The 24313-nt window shown below is 44.7% G+C and overlaps 1 protein-coding gene across 14 annotated transcripts in view; it reads right to left on the bottom strand.

Moving 5' to 3' along the window:
• LRRC74A (leucine rich repeat containing 74A) overlaps positions 1-24313 on the bottom strand; it is a 43856-nt gene that overhangs the window by 13657 nt on the left and 5886 nt on the right. For 6 of the 14 annotated variants that reach the window (XM_054448079.2, XM_054448074.2, XM_054448084.2 and 3 more), the window contains 6 exons: positions 20202-20309; positions 18541-18637; positions 12046-12095; positions 11620-11701; positions 3978-4063; positions 2981-3175 (listed from right to left, as the gene is read on the bottom strand). In XM_054448079.2, the coding sequence (XP_054304054.1) occupies positions 2981-3175; positions 3978-4063; positions 11620-11701; positions 12046-12095; positions 18541-18637; positions 20202-20309 (618 nt within the window). Of the gene's footprint in view, positions 1-2980; positions 3176-3977; positions 4064-11619; positions 11702-12045; positions 12096-12376; positions 12494-18540; positions 18638-20201; positions 20310-24313 lie in introns of all 14 variants that reach the window. The other 8 variants (XM_054448073.2, XM_054448078.2, XM_054448077.2 and 5 more) reach the window with 2 other exon arrangements.

The raw sequence follows: 24313 nt of genomic DNA, 5'->3' as shown, positions 1-24313 counted from the left end.
ACATGGCACGGTTTCTGCCCTCGGGTAGCTTAACACTGTAATTGGGGGAGACAGGCAAACAAGGCAATAGCATCAGAAGTGTTATGACAGCAGTGACAGAGGTACACCTGTGTACTGCATGAACAAGGAAAGGAGCATGCAGCATAGGGGAGGGGACCATGGAGCTAAGCCTTGCAGGACTAATGAGGATTAGTGAGGTCTGAGGAAGGGGGGCAAAACCAGAGGAGGAAACAAGATTCACCAAAGAAGAAAAGAGTAGGCAAGTGCAAAGGCATAGGAGTGTGAAACAGCAAGAGATGTTTGTGAGCAGAAGCAGGGAGAATGAGGCCACAGAGCTGGGATGGGCCACATCATGGAGAACCTTATAGGCTTGGAGAAGGAACAAGGACATTATCCCAGTGGTCCTAGGAGCTGCTGAAGCATGGATGGAAGTTAATGGAAGGGACTCTGGAGCCTGGTGGCTCTGTTTACCAGCTGCCTGGCCTTGCATTAATTCCCTGATCACTTTGTACTTATCACCTATGGCTGCTCTGAGGACTTACCATATCAATTCAGGCAAAGCATTAAAACGAGTGCCTGGTATGCAGTACACTGCAAATGAACAATAGTTCTTATTATTGAAGGCTTTCAGCTAAGTGGCTTCATGATGAGGCAACCAAAACTCTTATTGAGCCCCTAGTATGTGTCAGCTGTGTCCCAGGCTCTGATGTACTCCAGTGAGAAAATGCAGACTAGGGCCTGGACCTCGTGGAGCTCAGCATCTAGAATCCTTTGCTGGACTCACTTCCTAATGGGAATTCCTTATTTTTCCAAGCTCAGGGCAAGGGGCACCAGGGCTGGATGTGGAGACCCATAGATAATTACTGTGGCAAAGTTGATGTGGTCCCCATGGTGGCCAAACTAAGAGTTTTGTCTTAAACTTTTCTCTTTTAAACATTTTAGAAAATTGAAATATATTCATTACATATGGTAATTGTGGAAAAATGAGAAAAGCCGTAAAAAATGGTTGAAACCATGTAGACCCACAAAACAGCAAAGACCCCTATTGCCATTTTGCTGAGGCAACCGCTTAATCTTTTAAAATTCAGTTTCTCAGACTGTCCCTGGCTTCCTCAGCCACTGGGGCTGAGCCACCCACAGCCTGGGTCAGTCTCTGTCTGAGTTGTGCCTGGCCCGCTCCACCCCAGCTGGGACTTCCAGATGTCCTGGTCACTAGACAGCCAGTCTGTTTGGTCTGTAGTCACTGTGCTCCTTCTGCCTGTCAGAATCTGGCTTCCTCCTGTCCTCTTAGCCGCTCCTCATGGTTGTCCTCTCAGATGGCAGCCCCTTCCTCCCTGTCTCCTCACTGCTTTCCTTCTTCAGGACCCTCACATCTTGAGGGAGTTGGAGTTGCCATGGAAAACCACGTAGAGCAGGCTTCCCTCTGCCTCCTGCTACTTGTGTGGCATAAGTAAGTCACACAGCCTCAGTTTTCTCATCTGACAAGTGGGGCTAACAGAGCCCACATTACCAGGTGAGGCTATGAGTAATGACAGCTGGCTCTTGGCAGGAGCCCCAGAAAGGGGGATGATTAATAGAAGTCCTCACCTTTAATTTATTTTCCAACTGCTCAATAGCATCTATATTATAAATTAGCATCTACAAGTAAATTAATTTAAAATGAAATATGTATTCATTAATTCATTCATTTAATGAATATTCACTGGGCTTCTACAGTGTGCCCAACACTATGCTAGGTATGAGGGACTAGGTATGAGGAGTTTAATGATGGGCAAAATCAAACAGTCTTCGTTCTTTTTTTGAGATGGAGTCTTGCTCTGTCACCCAGGCTGGAGTGCAGTGGCATGGTCTCAGCTCACTGCATCCTCTGCCTCCTGGGTTCAGTGATTCTCTTGCCTCAGCCTCCCAAGTAGCTGGGATTACAGGCATGCACAGTCACACCTGGCTAATTTCGTATTTTTAGTAGAGACAAGGTTTTACCTTGTTGGCCAGGCTGGTCTTAAACTGGTGACCTCAAGCGATCCACCCACCTTGGCCTCCCAAAGGGCTGGGATTACAGACATAAGCCACCACACCTGGCCCAAACACAGTCTTCATTCTGATGAAGCTTTCACATTCCAGGGGATGACAGGCGAGCAAAGAGCCCTCACATACATGGAATTAGAAAGGGCGGCAAGTTCCATGGGAAGTAGGGAGCAGGGCTCTGGGAGCAGGTCCCCTAGACGGAGGATCCCAGCAGCAAGCAAGTGGAGGCGGAGCGGCCAAGCCTCTGTGGTAGGAGGAAAGGAGTGGAGAGAAGACCAGGGGGTCTTGGGTGCAGAGCAAGGGAAAGCACGGGGTGGACTGAGGCTGGAGGGGCACTTGGGGCTCAGCGAACGGGATCTGAGCAACAGGAAGCCATGCAGGGGTCTAAGCCGAAAGACGGGAGACTGAGGGGCTGGGGGAAGGGGAATGGATGTCAGATTTGTGTTCAAAAAGCACATTCTGAGGGCTAGGCACAGTGGCTCATGCCTGTAATCCCAGCACTTTAGGAGGCCGAGGTGGGAGGATGGTTTGAACCTGGGAGGCGGAGATTGCAGTGAGCCGAGATTGCACCACTGCACTCCAGCCTGGGGGACAGAGCCAGACCCTGTCTCAAAACAAAACAAAACAAAAAGCACACTCCAATGGCAATGTGGAGAAGATCCTGAATGAGACCCAGATGGGAGGGAGGAAGACCTGTTAGGAAGATCTGCAGTGCACCAGGGAGCACTGAGGGTGACACTGGCTTTATAGTAGAGAATGGTCACTGCATTTACAGCCAAGAGATGGTAAAAAATGCATGCATATATGAAGTACAGATATTCCCAATTATTCTCTCCAGTACTATGTAGCCCCCAACTCACCCCAACACATACACAGACACACACACACGGACACACACGGAGACACACACACACACACACACACACAAAATAGCCCCTTTCCAACTGAAGACTACCTTCAGAACTCTGAGGCTTTCATTGGATTCCAGTCCTTTGCTGATTTTGGAGGCCCCTTCATTGCCGATGTCATTGCCGCTGATATCCAGGTAGACCAGGCAGCTGTTGAGTCGGAGGACCTCCCCTAGGGCCAGAGCCACTTCATTCCCAAGGCCATTCATGGAGAGATCCAGCTTTGCCAGGGTCACATTACCCTCCAGGAAGAGGGGAGAACAGCACCAGCATCAAGGTTACGCGTGACTCATCCAACCGAAAGGGCCCCGATTTCTACCCCTGTTGGCATCCAGACCGGGTGCTCAGTGGTCCCCAGGACCGATGGGTCTGCCAGATCATTCAGAGCTCCCAGCTGGGCTCAGTCTCAAGTACTCATGAGACTCCCTCCCTTTGGCTTCTGGTCGTTCCCTACCCACTAATTAAACTGTCCTCTTGAAGTGTATCCAAAGATGCCACCCTGGCCTCAGCAGATACGATTTATACTAAAGAATAATGTGCAGGCCAGGCGCGGTGGCTCACGCCTGTAATCCCAGCACTTTAGGAGGCTGAGGTGGGTGGATCACAAGGTCAGGAGTTTGAGACCAGCCTGGCCAACATGGTAAAACCCTGTTTCTAATAAAAATACAAAAATTAGCCAGGCATGGTGGCAGGCACCTGTAGTCTCAGCTACTCAGGAGGCTGAGGCAGGAGAATCGCTTGAACCAGGGAGGTGGTGGTTGCAGTGAGCCGAGATTGCACCACTGCACTCTAGCCTGGGCCACAGAGCAATACTCCATCTCAAAAAATAAATAAATAAATAAATAAATAAATAAATAAATAAATAAATAAATAACGTGCATCCAGGAATTATGGGAGGGAGAACAATAACTTGAAAAGTATTTGATGAGAGCTCAGTATGCCCTCATTGATGGTGACCATGAAGAAGAGGCTTAGGATGGCAGGATGGGAGGCCCTGGCTGTCCTCAACTGGGCTCCACACACCACTCCTGGAGAGTGCCTTACCCGGAGACCGTTGCACAAGGCCACAGCTCCCCTTGTGTGGAAGTTATTCCAGCTCAGATCCAGTGACGTGAGCCCCACGTTGATGGCTGAAACAGGGAGGGAATCGGCTTAGCATCTCCCACAGCCCAGAAAACCCATTCTCAGAGTTAACAGATGTCCATGACACTGGGGATAAAGACCACTCAGTGGTTATGCAAAGTAAAATTCTCAGATAATAATTTTTTTAGTTATTCATTTAAACACAAAATTGTAAGATGATCCCCAAAGCTGGCAAAGATGTGGTGAAATAATCCTCCTTACATAGTTTAGGTGGGAAGGAAATAGGTATAGTCTATTTGGCAGATATTATCTGATCACAGATATTTTCCCATTAAAATGTGCATACCCTATCACTCACCTCTGAGACTCTACCTAAGACGACAGCACAGAATATGGGAAGAGCAAGATGCTTGTAGATGTTTACCATGGCATCACTTATAAAAGTAAGAATTAGCCAGGCACAGTGGCTCACACCTGTAATCCCAGCACTTTGGGAGGCCGACGTGGGCAGATCACGAGGTCAAGAGATCGAGACCATCCTGGCCAACATGGTGAAACTGTGTCTGTACTAAAAATACAAAAATTAGCTGGGTGTGGTGGCACGTGCCTGTAGACCCAGCTACTCGGGAGGCTGAGGCAGGAGAATCGCTTGAACCTGGGAGGCAGAAGTTGCAGTGAGCTGAGATCACGCCACTGCACTCCAGCCTGGCAACAGAGCGAGACTGTCTCAAAAAAAAAAAAAAAAAAAAAGTAAGAATTATTTGGCTGGGCATGGTGGCTCACACCTGTAATCCCAGCACTTTGGGAGGCCGAGGCAGGTGGATCACCAGAGGTCAAGAGTTTGAGACCAGCCTGGCCAACATGATGAAATCCCGTCTCTACTAAAAATACAAAAATTCACTGGGCATGGTGGCACACACCTGTAGTCCCAGCTACTCAGGAAGCTGAGGCAGGAGAACTGATTGAACCCGGGAGGCGGAGGTTGCAGTGAGCCAAGATGGCGCCATTGCACTCCAGCCTGGGTGACAGAGCAAGACGGCATCTCAAAAATAAATAAATAAATAAAAACAAGAAGTATTTATCTGGTGGAATATTATGAATTAAAATAGACAGAAGTAGCTGGAAAACATCTTCAGGGGCTGTATTTACACAGGAAGGCTGTGATGGACCTGGCATATTACATCACATGATGTATTACGTCACATGGCAGTTCACGGCTGCAGTGGTGACTCCAGAATTTCTCTCCAGGAGAGGCTCAGGGGCACAATCAGTTGGAAGTGGGGAGGCACCAGGCTTGGTGAGAAGCTGGGTTTGCACAGAAATCATACTTTTGTTTTGACCTGAAGATGATTTTGCTTACATGTTCCACAGGGTTGGAACATCCTATTTAAACACATTATTATTGTTGTTTTTATTTGGGGAGGGCAGTTATGCCAAGGAGGCCACTGATGGAAAGGCTAAAGTCCTCTGGAACCATTACTGAATAGGAGGAATTGCCTTTAGGGCTCTGGCCCAGGAATAAGGTCTTATTTCTTTTCTGTTTTTTTTTTTTTTTTTTTTTGAGGCAGAGTTTTGCTCTTGTAGCCCAGGCTGGAGTACAATGGCACAATCTCGGCTCACTGCAACCTCCGCCTCCTGGGTTCAAGCGATTCTCCTGCTTCAGCCTCTGGGGCAGCTGGGCTTATAGGCACCCGCCACCACACCCAGCTAATTTTTTGTATTTTTAGTAGAGACGGGGTTTCATCATGTTGGCCAGGCTGGTCTTGAACTCCTGACCTCAGGTGATCCACCTGCCTTGGCCTCCCAAAGTGCTGGGATTATAGGCGTGAGCCACCGCACCTGGCCTATTTCATTTTTTTTATGGACAGGGCACTATGTTCTGATCACGCTTCTCTTTGTGTCAACCCTGGGTGTGAGTTTTTAGTACAGTGCACAACACCTTATATAATTTTGGGAACAAACTTTCTCCTGCCTACATTACCCCCTCCCCTCTCTCGCTCACTCTCTTCTTACCCTTATGTCCTCTTCTCTGCCAGTTCCCTCATTTAAGCTACACCTTGCACACCTGCATCACTCAAATGGTCACACAAGTTAGATTGTAATTCTGATCTCATCACTTACTACCTGTGTGATCCCAGGCAGGTTACTTATCCTTGCTTTACATCTGTTTCCTTATCTGTACGTGGAGATATCAACCTGTATAGAGTTGTTTTTTTTTTTTTTTTTTTTTTTTTTTTGAGATGGAGTTTCCATCTGTCGCCCAGGCTGGAGTGCAGTGGCGCAATCTCCGCTCACTGCAAGCTCTGCCTTCCGGGTTCACGCCATTCTCCTGCCTCAGCCTCCCGAGTAGCTGGGACTACAGGCACCCGCCACCACGCCTGGCTAATTTTTTGTATTTTTAGTAGAGGCAGGGTTTCACCGTGTTAACCAGGATGGTCTCAATCTCCTGACCTCGTGATCCGCCCAACTCGGCCTCCCAAAGTGCTGGGATTACAGGCGTGAGCCACCGTGCCTGGCCCTATATATAGTTTTTTTAATGAGGATTGATGTAAAATGCCCAACATGATGCCTGTCACATAGCAATCACTTCAAATAATAAGTGTTTGTTTTTTGTTTTTTGGTTTTTTTTTTTTTTTGAGACAGAATTTCGTTCTTGTTGCCCAGGCTGGAGTGCAATGGCACGATCTCTGCTCACTGCAACCTCCGCCTCCCAGGTTCAAGTGATTCTCCTGCCTCACTCCCGAGTAGCTGGGATTATACACCCAAGTCACCACATCCAGCTAATTTTTTGTATTTTTAGTAGAGACAGGGTTTCACCATATTGGCCAGGCTGGTCTTGAACTCCTGACCTCAGGTGATCCACCCACCCCGGCCTCCGAAAGTGTTGGGATTACAGGCATGAGCTACCCCGCCCAGCAATAGTAAGTGTTTTTAAAAGCTGCATTTGCAGTACGATAATAACAATTTTAAAAGAAAGCACAGGCCCGGCACAGTGGGCTCACATCTGTAATCCCAGCTCTTTGGGAGGCCAAGGAGGGTGGATCACTTGAGGTCAGGTGTTGGAGACCAGCCTGGCCAACATGGTGAAAACCCGTCTCTACCGAAAATACAAAAAATTAGCTGGGTGTGATGGCTTGGGCGTATAATCCCAGCTACTCAGGAGGTTGAGGCACGAGAATTGCTTGCACCCGGGAAGCAGAGGCTGCAGTGAGCCAAGATTGTGCCACTGCACTCCACCCAGCCTGGGCAACAGAGCGAGACTCCGCCTCAAAAACAAAACAAAAGAGAGAGCACAGTCTGTCTCATGTTAAATTTATGACCTCAGTTTTCAGACAGAGACTCAAACTGCCCCACATGGAAAGGTGCTTCCATTACATGTTGCTCCTTCCTCCTACATGGTATTTTATACCTCCTGCCCTCCCATCAACCCTAGTGGTCTGAACTGAACTTTCAGCTGAAGATCTTGCCTCCTACTTCACTGAGAAAATAGCGGCAATGTCAGGCTTCAAATGCCACCATGAAATCTACCCACTTACCTGCACCTGCACACCCTTTCCTCGTCCGTTTTTCAATGAATGAACTGTCCCTCCTGCTCTCTCAGGCCAGTGAGCTCCGCACTTTTGTTCTGGACTCTTGCCTGCAGCCTTCTCATGGACTTTGCTCCTGTAATTACCTCCTCCTTCTTCTGTAGCATCAGTTTATTCTTCTTTCTTCCTCTCAGCATTCTCCATCCTTAAGAACTCTCCCTGGACTCTATGTCTCCCTTGGCTCCTGCCCCCTCTTTCTGTTCCAACCTTCCCAGCAGAACTTCTGTAGTTGCGTATAGTGTTCTCTTTGCTTTGCATCCTATTTTCTTTTTATTTTTAGAGGACAGGGTCTCACTCTGTATCTCAGGCTGGAGTGCAGTGGCATGATCACAGCTTACTATAACCCCTAACTCCTGGGCTCAAGCAGTTCTCCCACCTCAGCCTCCCAAGTACCTGGGACTATAGGCATGTGCCACCATGCCCAGCTAATTTTTGAAATTTTTTTTTTTTTTTGAGATGGAGTCTCACTCTGTCACCCAGGCTGGAGTGCAATAGCAGTATCTCGTCTTTTATTTATTTATTTATTTATTTATTTATTTTTTGAAAGTAATATTTTATTTTATTTATTTATTTATTTTTTTATTATACTTTAAGTTTTACGGTACATGTGCACAACGTCCAGGTTTGTTACATATGTATACATGTGCCATGCTGGTGTGCTGCACTCATTAACTCGTCATTTAACATTAGGTATATCTCCTAATGCTATCCCTCCCCCCTCCCCCCAACCCAGGATCTCGTCTTACTGCAACCTCTGCCTCCCAGGTTCAAGCGGTTCTTGTGCCTCAGTCTCTCTAGTAGCTGGGATTACAGGCGCACACCACTACACCTGCTAATGTTTGTATTTTCAGTAGAGACAGGGATTCACCATGTTGGCCAGGCTGTTCTTGAACTCTTGACCTCAGGTGATCCACCTGCCTCAGCCTCCCAAAGTGCTGGGATTACAGGTGTGAGACACTGTACCCAGCCCAATTTTTGAATTTTTTAGTAGAGAGTGGGTCTCACTATGTTGCCCAACCTGGTCTTGAGCTCCTGGCTTCCCATCTTGGCCTCCCAAAGCACTGGGATTACAGGCATGAGCCACTGTGCCAGGCCTCCATTTTCAACTCAACCTCCCCCAGTTGGGTTTCCATACTCACCCACTCCACTAAAACAGCACTTTCACTTTCTTTCTTTTTTTTTTTTAAATTTTAAGTTCAGGGGTACATGTGCAGGTTTGTTATATAGGTAAACTTGTGTCACAGAGTTTGTTGTACAGATTATTTCATCACCCAAGTATTAAGCCTAGTACTCAGTTATTTTTCCCGTTCCTCTCCCTCCTCCCTCCCTCTACCCTCAGTTAGTCCCCAGTGTCTGTTCCCCTCTCTGTGTTTGTGTGTTCTCATAATTTAGCTCCCACTTATAAGTGAGAACAGGTGGTATTTGGTTTTCTCTTCCTACATTAGTTTGCTAAGGATAATGGCCTCCAGCTCCATCCCTGTTCCTGCAAAGAACATGATTTCACTGTTTTTTTATGACTGCATAGTATTCCGTGGTGTATATACACCACATTTTTTTAATCCAGTCTACCACTGATGGGCATTTAGGTTGATTCCATGTCTTTGTTACTGTGAATAGTTAAAACAGCACTTTCAAAGCCACTAACTCTCCATGCTGCCAAGTGCCATGGTTACTATTTTATCCTTGTCTTATGTGATCTCTCAACAGCATTTGATGCAACTGTCGACCTTCTTCCTGAACTGCTCCCTTCCTCAGCTCCTGCCACGTCGCTTTTCTGGTTTCCCTCCTATTTGACAACCACTCCTCAGGCTCCTCTTCCTCCTCCGTGAAACCTAAAAATGTTGGAGTGACCCAAAGGTCAGTTCGATGGCCACCTACTCAACTCTGTCTACACTCCCTGCCTAGATGACCTTATCTTGCCTCATGGTTTTAAATACATCTATATACCTATGACCCCAAATGTGTATCTTCAGCCCTGATCTCTTCACCAAGCTCTAAACTCATACAGCAAACCATCTACCTGACTTCTCTATGTAGGTGTCAAATGGCCATTGCAAACATCACGTGGCCAAAATGGAAAACGGGGCTCCTATCTCCTGTCCCTCCTGTCCCTGTTGCTTCCTGAGTTGTCTCCATCCACATAAACAACACCATCATCCAACCAATAGCTGAAGCAAAATGACCATGAGTCTATCTCTCTCTCTCTTTCCCCCATTCTTCACATCAGCAAGTCCTTTTGGCTTTACCCCCAAAGTATATTCTGAATTCATTCAGTCTTCTCTATCTTCACCTCTTCCCTGAGCTCAAGCTATTTTCCTGTGTTGCCTAGACTCCTGTGACAACTTCCTCTTTTGTACTCATTTGCCTGGGTATGACTTTTAGGTTGTTACTCTTTTTTTTTCTCTTTTATGACGATGCTGTAATAACCTCCTCACACATTTCTCTGTGTATGTGTGAGAGCTTCTCTGAGACAATTCCCCTTGATGGGAAGGAATTTCTGCATCATAGAATAGACACATTTTCAAGTTTACCAAGGACTGTCAAGTTGTTCTCAAAAGTGCCCGGCAGCTTGAAGTATTCTTATTTCACTCGGTTGTCCGCAGCCTTTGACATTCACTGGCTTTAAACTTTCACAGCTTTAATAGATGACAAGGAGAACCTTTCATTTCTCTAACTAGTAAAGAGATGTGGGCACTCGACTTTCTTCTTTTGCTATGCATATGCCTTGACCATTGTGCTGTTGAGGCTATTTATCATTGTCTAATTGAGCTAAGGATCTTTTATCAACATTCTGAATACTAATTTTTGTACTCTACAAATGCTGCAAATATCTACTCCCTGTCTGTTGCTCGTCTTTGTTTTTGTTTTTGAGCTGGAGTCACCTTCTGTTGCCCAGGCTGGAGTGCAGTGGTGCCATCTTGGCTCACTGCAACCACCGCCCCGTGGGTTCAGGCGATTCTCCTGCCTCAGCCTCCCGAGTAGCTAGGATTACAGGCATGCACCACCACGTCCAGCTAATTTTGTATTTTTAGTAGAGATGGGGTTTCACCATGTTGGCCAGGATGGTCTTGATCTCTTGACCTTGTGATCTGCCCACCTCGGCCTCCCAAAGTGGTGGGATTACAGGCGTGAGCCACCACGCCCAGCCTGTTGCTTGTCTTTTAAGGTTGTTCATGGTTGTGTGTCTTTTTATCATATGCATGTTTCAGATGTATTGTTGTCAAATATGGGAATTTTTAAAACTTTTAGGTTCAGGTGTACATGTGCTGGTTTGTTATATAGGTAAATTGCATGTCTCAGGGGTTTGGTGTACTGATTATTTCATCACCCAGGTAATAAGCATAGTACCCAAAAGGTACTTTTTCAATTGCTTTTGGACCTTTTGGAAAAGGTACTTTTTCAATTGCTTACTGGGCCATACTTAACAGTCCTTAGCCTTCCTGAGTTGTTAGTTATTCTCTCTGTGTTCTTCTAATCATCATAAAGTTTTACTTCCCATGTCCAGGGTTTGCTGTGGCCCCTCCCCCTCCCCCTTCCCTTTCCCTTCCCCTTCTTCTTCTCCTTCTTCTTCTTCTTCTTCTTCTTCTTCTTTTGAGACAGGGTCTCTCTCTGTTGCCCAGGCTGCAGTGGAGTGGCACGATCATGGCTCACTGCAGCCTCGACTTCCTGGGCTCAAGGGATCCTCCCACCTCAGCCTCCTGAGTAGCTGGGACTACAGGTGTGCACCACCACGCCTGGCTAATTTTTTGATATTTTATAGAGACAGGGTCTCCCTATGTTGCCCAGGCTGGTCTTGAACTCCTGGGCTCAAGCAATCCTTCTGCCTCAGGCTCCTAAAGTTCTGGGATTACAGGCATAAGCCACTGCACCCAAATTCTGAATGTATTTTGGGCATGGTTTACATCACTTTTATAGTCACAACATTTAAAAATCATGTTAAAAAGGGAGATTCAGCTCTGCCAAGCGATCCTCCCCTATCCCTCCCCTTTGCTGTCCCTTCCTCCAGGGAGACTCACCCAGCATCTGGCCCAGGTGCTCCCCTCCTACATCAGAGAATTGGTTGTGACTGAGATCCAGCTTCTTAATTCGGTAATTGGTCTACAGAAACAGAGGAAAGAGAAGGATTTTTTGTCTTCTGATTGCAAATATCTTACTTATCTCAGGGCAGTATGATGGCGGGGCTCTGATGTACCAAAAATTAGGTGAAGACAATGTCTTAGGCATTTTTTGTTGGATTGTTGGTGGCTGCTGGGAGAACTTAGTGCCATATAAACAGCTGTACCATTTGCTGTGGCTTTTGTTGGGGTTGGCAGGGTCTAAACACTCCCCAGTCCCTAACATGTGAAAGTAGCCTCACGTTACTGTGCCCATAGCAGCCCCAGGTTGCCCAGATCTCCCAGGGACATCGCCCACGTGGCTTGGCTACAGTCCCTGCCTCTTACCGACAGGGCTTGGCCGAGCAGTGCTGCGGATTCTTCCTTGAAGTCATTTCCTGTAGTGAGGGTGGTGTGTCAGCGATGCACTGCTAGACCATGGCTCCCTTCCTCTCCCACCTCCTGCCCCTCCCAGTCCACTTCCCTTTAGAACAATCAAACAGAAAAAAGGTGGCAGGGGCCAGATGCATTGGCTTACACCTGTAATCCCAGCACTTTGGGAGGCGGAGGTGGGAGGATCACTTGAGCCCAGGAGTTTGAGACCAGCCTGGGCAACATAGTGAGCCCTTGTCTCTACAAAGAATTTTTAAAAAAATTAGCCAGGCATGGTGGCATGAACCTGTGGTCCCAGCTACTTTGGAGGCTGAGGTGGGAGGATCACTTGAACCCAGGAGATCGAGGCTGCAGTGTGCCATGTTGGTGCCACTGCACTCCAGCCTGGTGACAGACCAAGATCCTGTTTTAAAAAAAAGAAAAGGAGCCTGGGTACTGTGGCTCATGCCTATAATCCCAGAACTTTTACAGGCCAAGGCGAGTGAATCACCTGAGGTCAGGAGTTCGAGACCAGTCTGGCCAACATGGCAAAACCGTGTCTCTACTAAGAATACAAAAATTAGGCATGATGGCGCACACCTGTGGTCCCAGCTACTCAGGAGGCTGAGGCACGAGAAATGCTTGGACCAGGGAGGTGGAGATTGCAGTGAGCTGAGATCACAACGCCACTGCACTCCAGCCTGGGTGACAGAGAAAGACTTCACCTCAAAAATAAAATAATAAAATCAAATAAAAAAGGAAAGGAAAGGACAGGACAGGACAGGAAGGGACTTAAAGCAAGTATTATGTGGACAAAAGAGAACAAGGCAACTGTTTACCTTCTCTTTTAACATTGCCTTTTCTCTCTGCCATGAAATTCCAGGAGTTGGTAGCATACCCTGTGCATTCATTAGCAGCATCAACCCCCAGCCTAGTGCCTAGAGTCTATAACATCCTAAAAATGCTCATCCAAGTTCAAGCAGCAGGACTGGGACACTTGTGAGTGAGACACCTGCCATGTGTGAAAATTTGAGAGGTGCCTAAAAACTCAGTAATCAAGAAGAATAATATCCTAATACAACATTTTAAAAAATCAAAATTAGTGCAAAATCATCTATATTGAACAAGTTTTTTTTTTTTTTTTTTTTTTTTTTTGACAGAGTCTCGCTCTGTCACCCAGACTGGAGTGCAGTGCAGTGGCGTGATCTTGGCTTACTGCAACCTCCATCTCCTGGGTTCAAGCAATTCTCCTGCCTCAGCCTCCTGAGTAACTGGGATTACAGGTGTGCACCACCACACCCAGCTAATTTTTGTATTTTTAGTATAGACATGGTTTCATCATGTTGGTCAGGCTGGTCTCAAACTCCTGACCTTGTGATCTGCCCACCTCAGCCTCCTAAAGTGCTGGGATTCGCACCTGGTGTCTTTATAATTTTAAGTAAAGACAGGATCTGACCCTGCACACACGTGACTAGAACTTATTCACCTCAGTCCATTCTATCCCTGTTGGATGCTGTTTTTATTTAATGTCTTGATATTTTGCTCATCATGATATTTTGGCACTCCTTACATTTTGTGACCAATGCAAGTGGCTCACTCACCTTACCTGAGTTGTGGCCCTGCTAAGCAATGTAAGACACTGGTGATTTCTGGGAAGTACATGACATAGAGCCTTATTCCCAAATTTCCTCCTTTGAACCCTCAATAAGCTTTGTATCTCTACCACCTAAATAGTGCTTGGCACATAACAGGTCCTTAGTAAAGTGAGTGAATGAATGAATGAATGAATGAATTAATGCATTCACTGGAACACAAATACTTGTTTGGCTGTGTCTGTTAGCAGTGCAATAAAGTGAGATAATAAGCTAGTCAACGCATAAAACTAGGTGATTAGTTATTCAAATTCTTGTGTTCAAATCAGTGGTTACAGATACTACAGAGCTGGTTGTAAGAGAATTATTTGTGAAATTTGATAACACACAGATTCCAAGATTTCTCCTGCTAAAGATTCTGATTTCACCAGTCTGGGATAGGACTGGGTGATTTGTATTTTTACAAAGAGCTTTCTGTACTATGTTAAAACATTATGTTAGGGGTCTTAGCCAATGCAACCAGAAAAATAATTAGGAGATATAAATATTGGAAAAGAAAAAACTTTCGTTATTTGCAGGTATAATCACCTATCTAAATAATTCTATAAAATTAACAAAATGTTAGAACTCATAAGATAATTTAATAAAGTGACTGGATATAGAATCAATGTACAAAAATTAATAGCTTTCAGACACACCAGTAATGACCAATCAGAAAATGTGATAGAAAAAAACATTCTGTTCACATAAGATAAAATAATAGAAGACCTAGAAATAAACCTAATATAAATAATGCAAGTCTTATAATAGAAGAAACTAAAACTTTACTCAAAAATATAAAAAGACCTGGGGCTGGGCACGGTGGCTCACACCTGTAATCCCAGCACTTTGGGAGGTTGAGGCGGGTGGATCACCTGAGGTTGGGAGTTTGAGACGAGCCTGACCAACATGGAGAAACCCCATCTCTACTAAAAATACAAAATTAGCTGGGTGTGGTGGCGCATGCCTGTAATCCCAGCTTCTCGGGAGGCTGAGGCAGGAGAATCGCTTGAACCCAGGAGGCAGAGATTGCAGTGAGCCAAGATCGCGCCATTGCACTCCAGCCTGGGCAACAAGAGTGAAACTCCTTCTAAAAAAAAAAAAAAAAAGAAAAAGAAAAAAAGAATATAAAAAGACCTGAAGGAGTAGAGATAAACCATGTTCATAAATGAGGAGACTCAATATTGCAAATATGTCAGTTCTTTTATAAATTAATCTAGAATATTAAATGGAACCCCAACCAAAACCCCAACAGGTGTTTTTTTTCTTTTTCTTAAATTGAACTTGACAAAATGATTCTAAAATTCACCTGGAGGAGAAACTGTACAAGAATAGCCAAGATTACTATTACTTAACAATACTAATAGCCAAGATTGCAGAATTATTTTGAAAAAAAGATTCAAGATTACTTTGAAAAAAAGGGGTAGTCTTTGCTCACTCACACACAAAACATATTTATTGGCTGGGCACAGTGGCTCATGCCTGTAATCCTAGCACTCTGGAGGCCAAGGCAGTTGGATCACTTGAGGTCAGGAGTTAGAGACAAGCCTGGCCAACATGGCGAAACTCTGTCTCTACTAAAAATACAAAAATTAGCTGGGCATGGCAGCAGGTGCCTGTAATCCCAGCTACTCGGGAGGCTGAGGCAGGAGAATCACTTGAGCCCAGGAGGTAGAGGGTATAACGAGCTGAGATGGCACCACTGCACTCCAGCCTGGGCGACAAAGGGAGACTCCGTCTCAAAAACAAACGCAAAATATTTATTATAAGATTTTATAACTTATATATTAAATAGTACATCATCATTTTTTGTATTAGTCACAACATCTTATAATATGTAGTAATTATAATTTTAATATTCTAAACAAATATTAAGACAATGCAGTGTTGACATAGAAATACATAAATAGGCCAGGCTCGGTGGCTCACGCCTGTAATCCCAGCACTTTGGGAGGGCGAGGCGGGCGGATCACGAGGTCAGGAGCTCGAGACCATCCTGGCTAACACAGTGAAACCCCGTCTCTACCAAAAATACAAAAAATAAGCCGGGCGAGGTGGTGGGTGCCTGTAGTCCCCGCTACTCGGGAGGCTGAGGCAGGAGAATGGCGTGAACCCCGGGGGGCGGCGCCTGCAGTGAGCCGAGATCGCGCCACTGCACTCCAGCCTGGGCGACAGTGAGACTCTGTCACAAAAAAAAAAAAAAAAAAAAAGAAATACATAAATAGATTAATGAAATGAAATAGAGAATCTAGAAGGAAACCTATATTTATAATGGGAGTTTAATACATGATAAAGATGACATTTCAAATTAATGAGAAAAGGATCAATTATTACATTGATGATGCTGGAGTACCTGGTTATCAGTTTTGGAAATAAAACATCTGATTTCTACTTCATTCCATGCACAAACGAGTACTAGATATATTAGAGAGCTAAGAGTAGAAACCACAACAACAACAAAAATTGGAGAAAATAAAGGAAAATATTTTTACCTAATTTTTTTTCTTTTTCTTTTTTATAGATAGGGTCTTGCTATGTTGCCCAGGGGGGCCAGTCCTGGGCTCAAGCAATTTTCCCACCTCAGCCTCCTGAGTAGATGGGACTATTGGTGCATGCCACCTCTCCTGGTTCAGGAAAATATTTTTATAAACTTTAGGAAAGAGTTTTAAAGAAGGCTACAAAAATTAAATCCATAAAGGAAAAAGACTACAAAACTTGACATCAATAAAAGACATAAACTTTGCTACAAGAAAGTACCATAAACAGGCTGGGCACAGTGTCTCATGCCTGTAATTCCAGCACTTTGGGAGGCTGAGGCGGGCAGATCACAAGGTCAAGAGATCGAGACCATCCTGGCCAACATGGTGAAACCCCGTGTCCACTAAAAATACAAAAATTAGCTGGGCATGGTGGCACGCACCTACGGTCCCAGCTACTCAGGAGGCTGAGGCAGGAGAATTGCTTGAACCTGGGAGGCGGGGGTTGCAGTGAGTTAAGGTCGAGAAAGTACCATAAATAAAGCCATACCTAACGTTCTAACATTCAAGTATGAATACCTATAGTTTATGAAGAATACCTATAATCTATGAAGTATGAAGTAAAACTCAGTCATACTAACAACCCCATACAACAATTGACATTTCATAGAAAAGAAAATAGAAGTGGAAGTGAGCATCTGAAAAAGTGTTCTATTTCAATAGCAATAGAATGTGTAACAGTAACAAAGACAATAATAGCGAGGAACACATTGAATACTTATGTACTAGGTATAGTTCTAGGAGTTTTAGATTTTAATTCACTTAATATTCACAATAACCATCTGAGGTAATATAATTATCCTTATTTTATGAATGAGAAAATGAGGCACAAACTGGTTAAAAAACTTGCCCAGTGTCAAAGCTGGGATTTGAACCCAAGCACTGTGACTTCTACACCCACATGCTTAACCATTTTGATTCACAAATTGCTTGTTATTTCCCTTCTGGGGATGGTATAGGCATCAGTCCATTGGTAGAATTATAACCTGGCAGTATTTTTAAAGGGAAATTTGGAAATCAATTGTTAAGTTCACAAAAATGGATACATCTTCATATTCAGTAAGTGTGCTCCTGGGTGTCTATCTAGAAATACAAGAACATGTGCCTAAAAGATACATGTACAAGAAAGTCCTTTAAAACATTACTTGAAGGCAAAATTAGAAATGACTTTAATCCCCTTTCTCCCAAATAGCGGGATGTTAAATAAACTATACTATGTCCATAACTCGGAACACTAGCCAGCAGTTCAAGAGAATTAGATAAATCTATTTGTTCTGCCATAGAAAGAAATCCAAGATATATTTAGTGGAAAACAAGAAAAATTGGAGAATAATAACTGACATGTAAAAACATTTATGTTAAAAATACACAAACTAAGGCTGGGCATGGTGGCTTATGCCTGTAATCCCACCACTTTGGGAGGCTGAGGCGGGAGGATTGCTTGAGCCCAGGAGTTTGAGACTAGCCTGGACAACATGGTGAGACGGGGACAACCCGTCTTTATAAAGAAAAATACACAAACCTTATTTCTGTATTTTTTTCCTAGACACTCTTCAGATCTTCTCTGTATGTTAAGGGTTTTTCAGAGATATAATCAAGTGTAGATTTCTTTTTATATACCTTTCTTAGGAGTTACTGGGATTCCTGTATCTGCAAATTTATCAATTCAGGGAACATGTTAGCTGTTATTTGTTCAAATATTGCTGCTTATTGATTTCTTCTCCTGGAAACTACTCATTCTTTTAATTCTTTTATCTTTTATATTCTCTATGTCTTTGTCTTTCTATGCTGCAAAGATAGATAAAATGTTTTCCACTAATTCTATTCACCTGTAACTAATGTGCCATTGAATTTATTTGTTGAGCCTTTAATATCAGTGACTATAAATTTTTCATTGTAAGAAACTCTTGGTGTGGAGAGGAGGAGAGGTCTTTTTTTAAGTGATTTGTTCTTTTATGATTTTATTTTATGTTCTTAATCATATTAAACATAGTTTATGATTGGGTGCAAGATATCTCAGTTTGCTTGTGGTTCCAGTTAATTAATAGTGCCCTATTCAGTTTGGGTGGTAAAGTACATGATAAATTATTGTTTATATATCATCTGTAATGTCAGATATGGATGATAAATGGCGGGGGCTAGGGGAGTGTGACTGGGAGGGTTTAGCAGAATTAGATGCAGTATTCTGGTTTCCAAGACTAGAAGGACATGGTCTGGTTCAACGAGACGTTGAATTCTCTGTTTTTCCCCTCTTCCCTCACTCTGATTCCCAGTGTCTTCTCCCTCCCTTTCCATGTGCTCACCTGAAAGCTCAAGGCTCCAGACAGAAGAACTATTTCTCTCGAAGAAATCTGAGATGATTCTGGCTCCCTCCAAACCAAGGTGATTGTTGGAAATATTCTAAAAGGCAAGAAAACACTTCGGTATGTAAAAAAGCTCACCAAAGGGCCCTCATGAACAAATGATGTCTTTTGTGGTTTACTTGAGTCCGTGCTGAGGGAGTAGGGTTGGGGTGGGAAAGGATTAGGAAGATTAGGGAGGTGCCAAGGATGAAGAGAAGGGCAATAGGAAACCGGGCTCTAGAACCGGCTTTTCCAGGGCCTCCCGGTGGGACCCGTGGGCTGGCTGGTCTCAGTTTTTTGAAGTTGGCTTCAAGGACTCCCTATTTTCCCAATTTAGCCTTGGTGCTTCAGATAAGCGTACTATTTTGTTTATTTGTATTAAAACCCAAAACAGCTTCATTTGGAGAGCTTGGCAGTGAAACAGTGAAAAATGAGTTTAGAGTGCATAATCATTGTAAATTCCACTCATTGATTCGGGAAGTATGAATTGTCCTTTTAAGATAGTGGGAGAGACTTTATATAAAGTGGCCATTACTGTCTTAATTGGTTGTTTCCCCCTTTTCTTTGAATTTCTTTTTATGATGGTAAAATAAGCATAACATATTATTTACCATCTTTGCCGTTTTTCAGTGTCCAGTGGCATGGTATTAAGCATATTCACATTGTGTAACCACCACCGCCAGCCATCTCTAGGCACATTGTCTTTTATGACATTATTTCATGTCTTTACTTTCTTTAAGAAAGTTCACTTTAAGGCAACTATGCAGAGCTACATTTATCAATTTTTTTTTGAAACAGAGTCTCACTCTGTCACCCAGGCTGGAGTGCAGTGGCGTCATTTCGGCTAACTGCAACGTCTGCCTCCGGGGTTCAAGTGATTCTCCTGCCTCAGCCTCCCGAGTAGCTGGGATTACAGGCACACACCACCATGCACAGCTAAGTTTTTATATTTTTAGTAGAGGCGGGGTTCCACCATGTTGGCCAGGCTGGTCTCGAACTTCTGACCTCAGGTGATCTGCACACTTTGCCTTCCCAAAGTGTCAGGATTACAGGCGTGAGCCATCATGCCTGGCCACATTTATCATTTTTAAGGGCTTCTAATCTCCAGACAGAAATGGTTTCTTTTTTTTTTTTTTTTTTTTTTGAGATGGAGTCTCATTCTTGTTGCCCAGGCTGGAGTGCTGTGGTGCGATCTCAGCTCACTGCAATCTCCACCTGCTGGGTTCAAGCCATTCTCCTGCCTCAGCCTCCTAAGTAGCTGGGATTACACCACCATGCCTGGCTAATTTTTGTACTTTTAGTAGAGACGGGTTTTCACCATGTTGGCCTGGCTGGGTTCGAACTCCTGACCTCAGGCGATCCGCCCGCCTCGGCCTCCCAAAGTGCTGGGATTGCAAGTGTGAGCCACCGCGCCCGGCCATAAATTGTTTCTTAGGATTTCCTACAGCCATAGGAAACACAACCTCTCACATGTGGCCCTCCTCCAAGAAGTCATGTGGGAAGGGCAGGGGCTGGCAGGGGCCTGGAGGCAGCCTGGGTCCTGGCAGGGCCTCTGGCTTGTCTCCAGTGGGTTGTGAATCCCCAGGGATGATGGTAAGAGCCAGCACAGGGGGGCACAGTACCATCTCCTGGAGGTAGTAGTTCTCTTGTAGCATCTCCACCAGGCTCAAGACGCCCTCCTCCATGATGCAATTGTCTTCCAGCTCCAGTTTGGTAACAGCCGTGTTGGACTTCAGCCAGCACAAAGGGAGGGAGAGAGACACAGAAGTGGTTGGTGACCCAGTCAGTTCCCTGCTCGCCCTGGGCCAGCCATATGAGTGGGCGTGGAGATGCAGGCTAGGAATTCTGAAGGCCTGGCAAGGGCGAGGAGACCAGAACAGGGGCCGAACCAACCCGTGGAGTTTTGCTAGGACAATAACGCTGATTCTGGGAGAATTTACAAAAGGATCCTGAAAGCAATTAAAACCCTGACAAGTTGGAGGCACGAGGATGAGCTAAACAGATTTTAACTATTTAGCCCTAAGGAGAGAGAACTGTGACCTACTCCAAGATTAAGGAAAACTTGATACATTGAATAAGGATATTTAAACATAAAGATTCTTCCAAGGAGGTCCTTTAAAGCATTGATTTTGCTTTCTTCAGAGGCCTTTCTTCTAATTTACGCTTCAGTTTTATCTGGGACACTCTTTTTAATTTGTATTTATTTATTTATTAATTATTATTTTTTGAGATGGGGTCTGTGTTGCCCAGGCTGATCTCAAACTCCTGGGCTCAAGTGATCCTCCTGCCTTAGCCTCCCAAGTTGCTGGAATTACAGGCGTGAGCCACCACACCTCGCTCTGGTACTCTCTTTACTAGGAGGTGACCTCAAGTCTGTTTGGAAGGAATTGGACATATAAATCTTTGGTGAATATCTAGATCCAAGATAGTATGCATTTCTTTTTTTTTTTTGAGACGGAGTCTTGCTCTGTCGCCCAGGATGGAGTGCAGTGGCATGATCTCGGCTCACTGCAACGTCTGCTTCCTGGATTCAAGCAATCCTCCCTGCCTCAGCCTCCTGAGTAGCTGGGATTACAGGTGCCCACCACCACACCCGGCTAATTTTTGTATTTTTTTGAGTAGAGATGAGGTTTCACCATGTTCACCAGGCTCGTCTTGAACTCCTGACCTCAGGTGATCCACCCGCCTTGGCCTCCCAAAGTGCTGGGATTACAGGCGTGAGCCACTAGTCTGCATTTCTATGAGGGGCAAGAGGAGAGAGAGGAAAGGATTTGCATTGCAGCATGAAGGACTTGGGTTAGTTCCAATCAGAACTTTGATCTTCCCTTCCCCACCTTGTTCCCAGTACACACAGGTACAGAGAACAGACACAGGTTTGGATTTGAGCATTTTCAAGTCCCACTAAGGAGCAAGAGAAGTAGCAGGTGGAAGGAGTGTTAATGCTGGTCCTCCCCCACCCTCTCCCCTGAAAAAGGAAAATGTGATAGACCAAGCTATTGCAATGCAGGATGGTTCACCCTGGGGCTTCCTGAAATGTCTACTGGTCTCAGCTCTCTGGGCTGGGCAAAATTCAATTGCCTTGAGTTGTGCTCAAAGGTGAGGGAGATGGCTCAGGGCGCCTCCCATCTAGGTGCTATTTAGCAGTGTCTAGAAACATGAGTTGAATCACCACTGCCAGATTCATACTGGGGAGCAGCACATTCTAGGGGGAAGCAGGAGGCCCAGTCCCCAAATCCATCCACATTTATTCCACATGGGCCAGTGTCTATTTGTCACTATCTGTGTTCACTGCTGGGGAAACAAAGATTAACAGAGAACATTCCCATTCTCACCCCACCTGCTGCCCCCACATGTAAGGGCACGGTGCTAGGCCGTCGAGGGATACACACAAGGATGAAATACGATGCCTGCTATTAGGGTGCTCCTAATCTAGGCCAGGGAAACACAAACATGTGAAAAGTTAATCAGTACAAAGAGCAAATAGAAGTTCAGTCCACCAGAATGTCACGATGATTAATTGTCAAATGAATGATACAGAGAATGGGGGAAGAAGAAACTACCCCCAAACAGAAACTGCTGTTACTAAGAAACAAGTGGTCCAAGTCCTGAGAGGATGTCATTATCATCCATGTTTTTCCCACGAAGCACATGAGGTAATGGTGCGTTCCTAACCCTTCATTAATCAGCCTTTCCACCCTCGATAAATCTCAAGACAGCTTTGTTCTTTCTCAGCTCCTTTCTTCCCATCCCCGGAAAACAGTGCAATCTCACATTTTGTGTCACTTCTTAAAGTGCATATGCTAAACGCAAATGCTGTTATATGTTTAAGAAAGAATGAGTGTGTTGGGGAAAGTGAGGAAAAACAAGACCATGTATTCTATGAATACACCGTTCAATGCCAACTGGGGGCTAGGCACTTAAAATGAATAGCACACAAGCCTAACCCTCTTATCATAAAAGCAACTTACATTCTAACAGTGATTACAGTAGTTCACCCCTATCCTTGGGGAAAAACATCAAGACCGCTGGTAAATGCCTGATACCAAAGATAGTACCAAACCCTAAATATACTATGTTTTTTTCCTATACATACTTACCCATGATAAAGTTTAATTCACAAATTAGGCACAATAAGAGGTTAACAATAACTAATAATAAAATAGAACAATTATTATAATATACTATCATAAAAGTAATGTTGCCAGGGCACGGTGGCTTATGCCTGTAATCCCAGCACTTTGAGAGGCCAAGGCGGGAGGATCACTTGAAGCCAGAAGTTCAAGACCAGCCTGGCCAACATAGTGAAACCCTGTCTCTACTAAAAATACGAAAAATTAGCCAGGCGTGGTGGCACGCACCTGTAATCCCAGCTACTCGGGAGGCTGAGGCAGGAGAATCACTTGAACCTGGGAGGTAGAAGTTGCAGTGAGCTTAGATCATGACCGTGCACTCCAGCCTGGGAGACAGAGCGAGACTCTGTCTCAAAAAAAAAAAAAAAAAAAAAAAAAAATGATGTGAATGTGGCATCTCTCTCTCTCATTCTCTCTCAAAATACCTTATTGTACTGTAAGAACAACTGAAATAGTAGACAGTGAAACTGTGGGTAAGGGTGGACTACTATACCTTCTAGCAACCAACAATGACAGTGTATTTCAAGACTTTTTGGAGCTTGCCATGTATTTCATAACTGAATAGATATGGATGCACGGAATTGCCTTCCTCATTCATCACTCTCTCAGATGTCTGCATCATTGAACTTGGCCAACTCAGTCTTCCTGCAGCTTGTCTTTGGCTGTCTCTACCGTTCTGTAGCTTCTCCTGTCTTTCAGTCACTCATTCTCTATTGAATTCACTGACTCCTTTTCTTCTTTCAGATCCTTTATAAATAATATTTTTAAAGAATTCTTTCTCAGTCCTGAAACTGTCCCTATCAACTTTATAAAATTGATCAGGGAAGAAGGGAGGGGAGAAATGGGAATCAGCCCAGCTTGCAGCACACACAGCACTGGTCATGGGGTCAGCTGCTCTCTGACCCCTTCCTCAGAGTTGTTTGCTGCCTGTTGCCCCAGAATCACATAGACTCTGTCACAGGATCATAGTTCCTTTTCACTGCTCTGCAGATAACATTGCAAGCATTGTGAAATGTTAAGTTTTCCATCTGAGATGCTGGTGAAACTACTACTGACATCAGCTGATCTGAAGGACCCCAAGAGGAGCTGACTCACCAAAGCATGCAGCTGCTACCTCCTGATGATTTCATCCCCCTTGTCCCGACCAATCAATGACCCTAATTTTTCAGCCCCTTGTCCTCCAAGATCCCCTTAAAAACTGTTGGCCAGGCCAGGTCCAGTGGCTCATGCCTGTAATCCCAGCAGTTTAGGATGCTGAGGTGGGTGGATCACCTGAGCCCAGGAGTTTGAGACCAGCCTGGGCAACATAGCAAGATTCCTTCTCTACTAAAAATGCAAAAATTAGCCGGATGCAGTAGTGAACACCTGTGGTCCTAAATAATCAAGAGGCTGAGGCAGGAGGATCACTTAAGCTCAGGAGGTCAAAGCTGCAGTGAGCCATGATCATGCTACTGTATTCCAGACTGGGCAGCAGAGAAAACCTGTCTCAAACAAACAACTCTAGACCAGAACTCCTTAGGGAAATGGATGGAAGGGTTCCTTTCATTTCCTTGCTTGGCCACCCTGTGATCATTAAACTCTTTCTTTGCTGCAAACTCTGCTGT

Source organism: Pongo pygmaeus, chromosome 15 (genome assembly GCF_028885625.2).
Source record: "Pongo pygmaeus isolate AG05252 chromosome 15, NHGRI_mPonPyg2-v2.0_pri, whole genome shotgun sequence".
Classification (NCBI taxonomy): Eukaryota; Metazoa; Chordata; class Mammalia; order Primates; family Hominidae; genus Pongo; species Pongo pygmaeus.
Note: the sequence above shows the minus strand (reverse complement) of the source record. Positions and strands in the feature narration are given on the sequence as shown.